The sequence below is a fragment of the Zeus faber genome (assembly GCF_960531495.2).
Source record: "Zeus faber genome assembly, chromosome: 4".
Taxonomy (NCBI): Eukaryota; Metazoa; Chordata; class Actinopteri; order Zeiformes; family Zeidae; genus Zeus; species Zeus faber.
This window is the reverse complement of record NC_137191.1, coordinates 30,574,436-30,585,482: the sequence shown is the minus strand read 5'-3', so window position 1 is coordinate 30,585,482 and position 11,047 is coordinate 30,574,436. Positions and strand designations below refer to the sequence as shown.

Here is an 11,047-nt window from a genome sequence, read left to right as displayed (position 1 = left end):
TATTAGTTTTAATCAAGTCATGACTACATTTTTTTTGATTTGCTACCCACCATGACTGTGACTCCTATGTGCTCGGCCAACATGGCAAGGGACCATGCAGTCTCGGCCGGGCAGTGCTTGCATTTGTGCAAATGCCAGATGACCAATCTGTCACTGATAATGGATATTGATATGTATCCATAGTATCTATGAGTAAAGATTATTTTAAGGAGCGTTTCTCCGAATGAGCTATTTTTGAGTAGTATTTTCTGCTTCTACTTCAACATTTATCCTTTCGCCACCAAAGGATAAATGTTTATCAGCTCATGGCATAACTTGCTCATTCGGTGAGGATTTGCCCCAAACAGGAATAAGCTAGTAGTGCAATATATATTTTTAATGAACATGCTAACATTTATTGCTCTTCACCTGGAAGCCAGGGTCATGTGAGTTGGAGTTGGTGCAAGGATGCTCAGCCCTTCATTGTAGCGATGCAAGATTTGCAAACGATTCATTCGTACAAATAAATTGCTTAAATGAGTCAGAGGTTGGGATTCACTCGGGCATAAGTCAATGATGTCACCAGTTGATTATATCTCTGATGTGACCCCACAGCCTCGTCTTCCACAGGTTGACTCCCAGCTCAGTCAGATACCGGATCTCCGGTGTGAGCATCTTGCGGCATAGCTCTTGGTGTGCCGCGTCCGTGCCCTTTTTCAGGTTGTAGCCCATGATGGACTTCTCCCCCAGGGGCTGCCAGGGCCTCATGTTCCACTCCTGGATACTGGCAGCCTCCACAGCTCTGCCTCCCTCCACGCACATCGTCAGCATCTCCGCGTTTCTCCTGCTCAGCTGGGCCAGGTCCTTGGCCATGCGCATGTGTCCGTACTCCTCCACTTTTTTCCAGAAGGTGGCGTTAAAGTGACGGTATAGCCTCCAGTCCGCACTGTTCCACTCCAATGCTCTGGCCCTCAGCTCTGGTGTCAGTTTAGAGACGGCCGAGTCCATGCGGGTATTCAGCTTGAAAGACAGCAGGTCATCCATCTCCCAGCAGAGGGCATCCCCGAGCAGGATGAGGGACTCCTCAAAGTGTTCCTTCAGCATGACGAGCTGGAATCGCTCGGCGATGGCCGCGATGCCACTATCAACGCGTGGGTCATCCGGCTCCAGGGTGTTGTCCAGCCCCAAGTCAAAGGACAGCAGGTTCTTCAGGTAGAAGGCGTTAATCCCATTTGGGTCGAAGTAGCCTTGCGGGTTGCGCAGGAACTCGGCCATCTTGCTCTTGCTGGGGATCCTCCAAGTCAGCGGCACAGTGGGACCAAAATAGTGGAAGGAGGACTCGAAGAGCTCGGCTGGGTCTCTCAGAATGGTGACATAGGAGGTGTCCAGGGGGAGCACCTCGGCCACTTCAGGGGCGTTGAAGCGCATGTGGTTGCAGATGATGTTGTAGCACGTTCCAGGTTTGTATCCTTGAACGTCTGTTCGCCGGAAGGGCGAGGGGTAGGAGAAGTCGTTGTGGCCGGCTGGGAAGGCAAATTTGAGCCCGTGCTTCTCACCAAAGCGGAGCAGGATGTTGAGGAAAGTGCTGCTGGCCGTCTTATGTGTCTTCATGAACATTATGTCCATCTTGGGACTGCAAGACGCTTTGCGATGTTTAGCCTGTCGGGAGCTGATCGCCGATGGTTGGCTAGGGCTGTCAACTGAAATGTGGGCACAGGAGTGAGGCACCGGAAACCTAATAAAAGACCACTTGGTCAAATATCATATCACATCAAACCGATTTGATACTTAATAATCATAATTCAGAATCTTTACCAGTCAACACCCTTGATTACGCTTGGTTGATCACTCGTTTGATTGCTAATCTCCAATATAATTTATATTAGTTTGTGACTGTTCCAAATTGAAATGATTTGCTCATGCTCGTCGTGTCGTGTGAGGTTATCTTCACATCTTTCTTGTTATTCAGACACGGCCAACGTATATATCACCAGCCAACAAATGATAGCTCTGCATTTGACAAATATGTTATTATAACTTATTATCTCACGAATAGCTGAATCCTGCTGCCTTCAAAGTGCTTTCAATTAACAACATCCACTGTTGAGAACATAGACGTGGCCACAGAGAGAATGAAATATATATTTTTTCTAAATAATAATTAAAGATTACAATTTACTCTTCACTCTTTACTCTCACTCAATCACTTCCTACCTGATAGTTGGTTTTGCAAACAATATCCGACAAAACACAAATTTAAAAAAATGTTTGTCATTTATCCCAGACCTTATAAAAATTGGAAACGGAAAGTTATTGTCAGACAGTCTTTATATGCTATAAGCTACTGGAAAAAATGGACCAAAATCATGCATTTTTGTCAGGTTTTTCTTGGCTTTATTACATTTTTCCCACTTCCACAGATCTACCGCAGCCAATGTTGCATTTTGGATGTACTGTGGCAATTGCAAAAAGTGGTTTTCAACTAAATGTGCTATTTGTGTTATTCATACCACGTTCAAAAATATATAAAGACACATGGGAACATTAGGTGGTGGTGAGTTTCTCAATAGTAAAGTGTTCAGCATGTCATGCTGTGAACAGTTATAAATGATGGGAACCAATGTTTTAATAAGGCCTGGATTGAAAAATGACAAATCTATCCTTTAGGTCAATCAAAGGAATCTTTGATCTGATTCTATGGTGATGTTGCAATGATGTCTCGTATTATGGCCCAGGTCTGTTGAGGTCTTACTCTGTCTCAGCGAGGTGGATCTGTGAAGAGAAGAGCAAGTGCATGACCCGCACAAGGAGCGCTCCCAGGAGAGCGCATCTACCCATCAGTCTGCACCTCATCCACCGACGGTCAGACATGGTCCAAAGGTAACCTGATAGCAACAGCAACAAACAGTATTAACTTTAGGGCTTGTTAATTATTGTTAGCCTGCCAATCTTCAAATCTGCCAATCAATATTTATGGAGTGAAAGAGCTCAGAGACAGCTCCACGAAACAGAACTGTGAGTACAGAGGCGGCACTGACAAACAACCTCAACACAACCATCGTTTGTATTTATGTGTATACATTTGATAATATTTTAGTTATCTGGTTTCATCCAAAGCAGACAGGTGGTAAGTATGCCTCATAAAATTGCCCCAAGAATACATTTGCCCTACCTATTGGCACTTTTATTTGTTTATTATTATACGGCTCTGTGGAATACTCACTTCTGATTGGTCAGTCACATCAATTGGCCGATGTCTGTTAATATTGACCGTTGTCCCTGGCAACCCCTCCTCCCTGCCTGTTTTCACGTCCCTCGTTTCACGCTGCCTACAGGCTAATGCTAACATTAGCTAGCAGCGACATCTTGTGACACTACATAGAAACTATGAAGGCATGAATGCAAATATTTTCAATTTACGAACATTAATAATTAAGTAAGATGCATTGCAGTTGCGCTAGGAATACTAGTGAAAAAACTAGGCATACTAGGTATAAAAAAAACTACGCATACTAGTTATAAAACTAAGCATACTAGGTATAAAAAAATAGCATACTAGGTATAAAAGAATAGGCACATTTGTTATCAAAAAAATAGGCGCACTTGTTATAAAAAAATATGCATACTAGGCATACTAGTTATAAAACTAGGCATAGTAGTTATAGAACTAGGCAAACTAGTCATAAAAATAGGCATACTACTAATGAGACCATTTCAAATAAATATTGAGTGTACCATAGTTCAGTTTGGTCAGTATAATATTTCCTGTTGAATGAATGCTTTATTGATCGCTTCAGATAAACTCATGGTGTAGCTATTGCAGTTATTATTGCTGAATGGGATTGCCTATGCAGAAAGAACATTTACAGAACGCTGCAAGTCAATTTCCAGAATAAAGAATAAGATGAATAAAATGATATAAAAGTAAATAAACATCTGTGCACACATAATACAGATAGTCGAGGACTATAAGAGAGGCTGACGTGAAAAATGCACCTTATTAAATGTTCATTGGTATGACACGTCACTTTTAAAATAACTGACTTTAATTGCTTTAAAATTGAACCATCAAGAAAAAAAAAAAAAGTCTTAATTTGATCCAGGCTGTTGAATATTTAAAACTGTAAAAATTAGACATTTACTATATCCCTAAATGATGTACATTATAGTAAACCTACCGTTTTTAATCCTATGGCAGTTGCTGGGTTCTCTCATGTGCCAATGCCACACACACTTATAACACAGGGGTGTTTTGCTTGTCTTATCTTTTTATGGCCCTGCTGTCCTTGCTGGTTCAGTTGCCGCTCTACATCCTGGAACGTATTAAATAGCATAGCTTCTAGCATGATATACTCAATGCCTGTCACCATTTTAAAAGATAGAATGCTCAAAATTAGTTGGAAGAGAAAATCACTAAATGTAATTGTCATCAAAATGTCAGACAACATTTTCCAAAACAAACTCTCAATAGAATAAAAGTTGTTCAGCCTGCTTATTTATGGAAAGAAAGGAAACATGTTGGGGAGGTTAACAATAAATGAACTCAAAGCTGTCACCCCCTGCAGTACCCTGCTCAATCAGCAGGTCAAGATCAATTGGCCTGTTACTAATAGAAATAGACGTCCTGATTCGTTCCAGTAAAGACAGGGAATTTGTGTAACAGTCCACTCTAAGCAAAATAAAACCCGACTTAAGCGAAGCCCAGAATCAGAGCAATTTCATTAAACGTGATCCATTTAACACTGTGGAAGGGAGATTTAGTGGAGGACTGTTCACTGAGATAAAAATAGTGGTCGGTTGTTGTGAGTCCTTATTTTGGACAAAATATTTTAAATGAACAAAATGAATCCTTTACCAAAATGATTAGTTTGTTTGAGTCTGTTATGATACCTTCAATTTGGGACACAAGGATGCTGAACACAGATTCAAAAGCAAATGTGGTTTTAAACAGGTTTATTGCGGACTATCAGGGTTAGTTCAAAGTCCAAACAAGCAAAGAGTATAAGTGGTAGAGTGGGCAGAGGTCCTTCTGGGGTCTGATGATTGAAGACAGGAGGCGACGGCCATGGAAACTGCATCGTAGACGGTACGATCTGGCGAAGATGTTAGGGATGAGGTCAAGATGATCCCAAACGCAGGACACACACTGTTTTAGTTGTTTGTACAGGGGTTTAATGTGTATACAGACAGGTGTAGCGCCCAACACCTTGATTGGGGTGTTTGGGTTCTGTTTCCAAGGTAGCTACCACAAAGGTTTGGTGTTTGGTGAAACTTATTATATCCTACTAATAAACAAAGCAAAACTTCAGTCTCTATTCACATTGGCTAGACGTTTGTTTAAATAACTGACCCAGTATAAATAAGTATAAAATAAGTAACAGTTTACTGACTGCTTTTCATATGTACAAATAATAACTACCCTCTTAATTGAAAAAAAAATAAAATAAAAATGAATAACACACATCAGACCGCTTTTAGTTAGAAAAACAAACAGTACACGCGAAACTTAAATCCCTTATTTCCCAACATCAAACAGGTCAATTGAACAATTGAACCCGACATTAACCACAATTGTGGACACACACACACACGCACACACACAAGCACGCGCACACGTGCATTGCTCGGGTGCGGTGCTGCCGAAAAAGCAGTCGTAGAGTGGGGAAAAGAACAAGTCCAAAGTAAACCCTGAAAACAGGTTGTGGTCCGAAAAAATAAAACAGTGGCGGAGGTGAAATCCTCGTTAGGAATCAACTGGAAAAGTGCTTCACAACTCCGTGTACGTGGTCTTATGCTGAACTTTCTCCGCTTTCTTCAATCATACACCGCGCTACCTCTCCATTCTCTCGTCTCTCTCCCGCTCTCCCTCAGTCCTTCCTCGTCCGTCCGCACGTCTCTCCTCCAAGCCAGTGAGCGCGGGTCACCTCACTTCCGTCAACTGAGCCGAGGCGCTGAACCCCGCTTACGTCGATCGATCGTCTCCCCGTCGCTCTTAAACTACGGCCAGTTACCACAGGTGGCACTGACGGATACCTCCAGTAACCAATCAAACAATATCGCTTAGAACTGTTTATGTTAATAACTTGTTCACCTATTTACACTCTACCCTATTTATGATTAAATTGTCTTACTCTTTTATTTAACCATTTTTCTATCTTTATCAAACAAACAAAATTTCAGTTTAATTGCCCTTTAACTTTTAGGAACTAACTTGTTTTAATCCCTTTAATTTACACCGAGCTTCACAGGGAATCAGGAACAGGCAACAGAAGGGGGATCAGGACAGGCAGGGACTCATGAGGGGGAAGGCAGGGACTCAGGAAAACAGGAGCCGGAACCCTGCCCAGGCCAACAGGGCAGATGAGCGAAGCAGCCCCGGAGGGCGACCAGGTGGCCGGGTCCGGGAGTCAGACTGCTCTGGGGGTGGAACCAGCCTCAGGGCAGATGAGCAAGGCAGCCGACGACTCGGGGTCGGGAACGGGCCGGACCTCGGGAGAGGCAGCCCACGACTCGGGGACTGGAACGGGCCGGACCATGGGAGAGGCAGCCCACGACTCGGGGACTGGAACGGGCCGGACCACGGGAGAGGCAACCGACGACTTGAGTGGGCTGGAACTCGGAAGAGGCAGCCGACGACTCGGTGACTGGAACAGGCCGGACCTTGGGAGAGGTAGCCCACTACTCAGGGACTGGAACGTGCCGGACCTCGGGAGAGGCAGCCGACCACTGGAATGGGATAGGCCTCGGGAGAGGCAGCCAACGACTGGAGCGGGCTGGACCTCAGGAGAGGCAGCCCACGACTCGGGGACTGGAACGGGCCGGACCTCGGGAGAGGCAGCCCACGACTCGGGGACTGGAATGGGCTAGACCTCGGGAGAGCCAGCCGACGACTGGAGCGGGCTGGACCTCGGGAGAGGCAGCCGACGACTCCGGGACCAGAATGATGGACTCCGGAGAAAGGGGAGGCCTAGATGGGGGTGCATGTAATTTCCACTGGTTGAATGCTAACACCCGGCAGAAGTCAGGATCCTGTCCCCAGGAGACCGAGAGTAGCTGGCGGAAAGCAGGCTCCTCCCCTTCCAACACCCCCTTCGACACTCCAATGTCTTGGCAGGAGAATGGCAAGGGGGGCATTGGAGACATGGGGGTGCTGGGCCCCAGAGACTGGGGAGCGCCGGGCTGCTCGGGATCTTCAGGGGCAGGAATGGGGCAGGCAAGGGCCAGGGTCACAGCCCCGCATCTGATTGCTGGGAGTGGGGGCGGTTGCGAGCAGTCTGGGATGGCAAAGACTCAGGAACCGAGAGTTTGGAGCGCACACACAGGGAAACATGCGAGAAAACATGCTGCAACACATGCAACGAACTGACCCGGACAGAGGGAATGAGACCGGGTTAAATACAAAAGGAGTGATGAAGAAGGTGAAGACAGGTGTTGAGATTACAGACAGAAGGAGTTAAAGAGGGGCATAGGGACCTATAGACAGACAGAGGTAGCTGGAGAGGGCTAGAGGGAGACCGAGACAGATAGACCTAGAGCAGACAGAGGGAGCCAAAGAGGGACAGAGGGAGCCGGAGATAGACAGACAGGGAATCAAAGCAGGGCAGGATCCTGACAGAAGATGACGTGAAGCTAAGTACTGCCGCTTAATGTGGATGAGACGCAGCTGTGTGGGTGAGCCGACAGGGAAGGATCCAGGACCAGAGGGCTCTTCAGGCGCTGCTGAGGGCATCCCGGCAGCAGCGGATCCAGGCCAACCGACGGCGCAGACCAGCGCCTATGCTCTGGGTCTGGCTGTCCACCAGGGACCTTCCATTGCGGGTGGAGTCACGCAAGCTCGCGCCACGGTATGTTGGGCCCTTCAAGATCGTGCGGCAGTTCAATCCTGCCGCATACCGTCTTCTGCTCCCCAGGTCCATGAGGATAAAGCCCACCTTCCACTTTAAACCCCACCTTCCGCTTCCGTGTCTCGGCTCCGACCAGTGGTCACCAGCACCTTGGCGCCCACCACGAAGCCTCCTCCTGTGCCTCGCATCATTCCGCGGTCCGCGGGGCCCTGCAATATCTGCTGGACTGGGAGGGTTACGGTCCGGAGGAGCGCTCCTGGGTTCCGGCCCGGGATGTCCTGGACCCGTCGATGGTCCGGGACAACGCTCTCGTTTCCAGGCCCACGAAATTCTTTGTTTTTTTGGCCGTTTTTGGTTCTTGTTTCAAGTAAACCTTTATTTTTGCCACCTCGCCTCTGCCTCGTTCTCTGCACCTGGGTTCACTCGGCATAACCTTGTAACAGTTGTATGTAACTTATTTTAACAGCCTTCCAGCCGTACAGGTATACTTTTAAAAGACCTACTGGGAAGTTCCTATTTGTTCCTTGGGGTTTTATTGGATTGCTGAAATCTCTCTCTCTTTATGCTGCTTCCTCTGTTTTTGTTTTGGACACTCAGATTGGTTCCTTCACAGCCGGCAGGCGTCTTCTCAATAAAGGCATATAGGGAGGGAGGGAGAGAGAAGTGAATACACTCTCGCAGAAGCTCATAAATAGCACCGCTTAACCTATTCGTTTATATGGCGCTAATTAGAGGAACTGTCTCAGGGGAGAAGCCACTCGACATGCATACACAAAACTCACTTTATGTGCCTTCTTATTTGAGTATATTGAAGTGTGTTCTATGCCTTAATGTATTTGTGTGTGTGTGTCGCTAATAGGTTTTTGCTGAGATAAATGAGTACTGTTTAAGAGAGCAGTAAATACTCCAGTTGTGCAGGGTTATTAGTCCCTCTCTTCCTTTTCAATTCCCTCTTTCTCTCTTTTCCTCCACACAATCATAATCCCAGTCTCATTAATGTTCATTTTCCTGTTCTCCATCTCTCCTTATCTCCCAGTGCCACTTTTTGCCTTTCACACATGCTTCATTGATTCATCCGTTCACTTAAATTAAATTCATATAGCGCTGTCTGTCTGTCTATCTACCGGTACTTCATTCCTCACACCATAACTTTTTTGCACTCTTTATGGATACTGGCAGTTGCGTGTACATGCATGTTTTCTTCATTAAGTAAGTATTGTAAGTAAACTAAAGTAGAACGTCAAAACAATATTATCCATTGAATACGACCGGATCGGCCATACATACAGTAACTAGAGACTTTTATTACTTACACCCAAAACACCAATTTGATCAATTAGGGAAGGTCCTCGCACCCATTTATTCTGCTCAAAAGTACCCAAAAGAGAGAAAATAAATCTATAAAGAAAAGTGTAATGTATGTTGGGGGGTGAGGTAAAATTAAGAAAGAAAATGTGAATTTAATCATCACTAAAAGCGACGGGCAGTTCGTATTTTCCTACAGGGAAACAATTTAAACTCAATTTAAATTCCAATTAAAAATCGAATTGCAAATCAGATGAGGGAACGACTCAATCAAACCTGACATAGAGGAAATTACAGGGTGTGCGTGTGTGGCAGAGAGAGTGTGTGTTTTTGAATTTGTGGATTTGTTGCCGTGAAAGAAGTACCCCTCAAAATGTAACTGTCACTCCAAGACAATTTGTTCTGTAGTTTCCATTACCTTCCCCACTGCAGCGATTACTGTAATTTCCCTTTGAGGCAGCTGCTTTCCAGGTCATTTTAAAATGTTTTTTTTTTTTTTTTTGGAGGAAGGAGGGAGAGAATTCATTTTTTTTTTAAATTATTATTGCATTTTTCTTCCCACTAAGGTTCTGGAAACCTATTGTGGAGAATTTCAACAGCAGAAAAGTTTAAACATTTTCAACATAACTCCTTTTGTAATTGTTAGTTTATCTACTATTAAGTTTTCCCGTTAAAAAAAAAGTTAATAGTTAATTCAATAATAATATAAAAATATGCTATAATAATTTATGATATATAATAACACTATATTATAATGATGTAGAATAATAATAATAATAATAATACAAACATCTATTTTTATTAGATAGTGATTTATTAATAGATAAATCATAATAGATTAATATATTTAGTTAGTTATATAGTTTTGATATACTTGGGTGAGTTAATGGATGTTTTTTATAAAAAAGCATAAAAAGTAGCTAAAAAAAGGGTTTGTATAGGTGCCTGCGGACATACCTGTGCATTACGGTTATCAGTCCACTCGGGGGCAGCGTCGCATTTACCAAAACCAGAATGCACAGGGAACGTAAGAGAAATCCCTCGCCCCTCACACATTTTAACGACCGAAGGTTTTACGTGTCGCACTTCCTTTGTTGTTCTCCATTCCAGTTTCTGCATGTGGGTGCTTTGCTTTAGTTCCGTGTTGGGTGTTGGTGAACCTTAGATGCGACTAGATCCCCTTTCCTACTTAACCAATAAGATGAACTGCAGGTACACATGACGTGTAGTTGAGATTTTGTCTCAGAATTGCCTTATCGTCCCTACAAATTTACATTTGTGTGTATCTTTGTGGAGGTGTAGCTGTGTCGGGAATGGTACTACATACTACATCTTAATACTATTGTCCAGCGTACTTTATATGCTTATTATTTAAACACTATGCTGGTATGCAATGTCATACTTGGCACATGTTTCAGCCTTGAAACTGGCATCAAGTAAAACAAGCGTTTCTTAGTAATGCAAGACTCGGGAACGAGTTTTTCGTAGTGAACAAATATTTTAAATCAGTTGCGAGTCACTCCCGCAAAATGATCATTCGTCCGCGACTCTCTATCTGCAGCCAGGCACACAAACTAATGTGAATGTGCATTTGGAATAATTCATATTGAATATGACCAATTTACACTGGGCATTTTCCCTAAATAAATAATTTGGACACAATAACATTTTGACAGAGCTCACTCTTCTGACTTGTTACACCAACGAATTTAAACAAATAGTCAGAAAATTGAACAGATCTTTTTACCGAATAATTTGTGAGGGGCCAAAAAAAGCCTGACTTTTCACCACGAGTGTTTCTGTTCATAACGGCGGACGGTCCTCCTCCTCTCACAGAGTGGAGAGGAGGAGGGCGAGAGAGGGGAGGTGAAGAAAGGAAAAGAAGGAAGATGAAGTTTGGGAAGAGAACACGGCAGAAA

The 11,047-nt window shown here is 44.2% G+C and overlaps 1 protein-coding gene across 1 annotated transcript; it reads right to left on the bottom strand.

Moving 5' to 3' along the window:
• Nucleotides 1–558: 558 nt before the first annotated feature.
• On the bottom strand, nt 559–1,605 carry LOC307229541 (galactosylceramide sulfotransferase-like; the record flags this gene model as incomplete). The annotated part of the gene is made up of 1 exon (XM_079999540.1): nt 559–1,605. The coding sequence occupies one exon, from the start codon at nt 1,603–1,605 to the stop codon at nt 559–561; it is 1,047 nt and encodes a 348-aa protein (XP_079855666.1).
• Between the last annotated feature and the right edge of the window lie 9,442 nt (nt 1,606–11,047).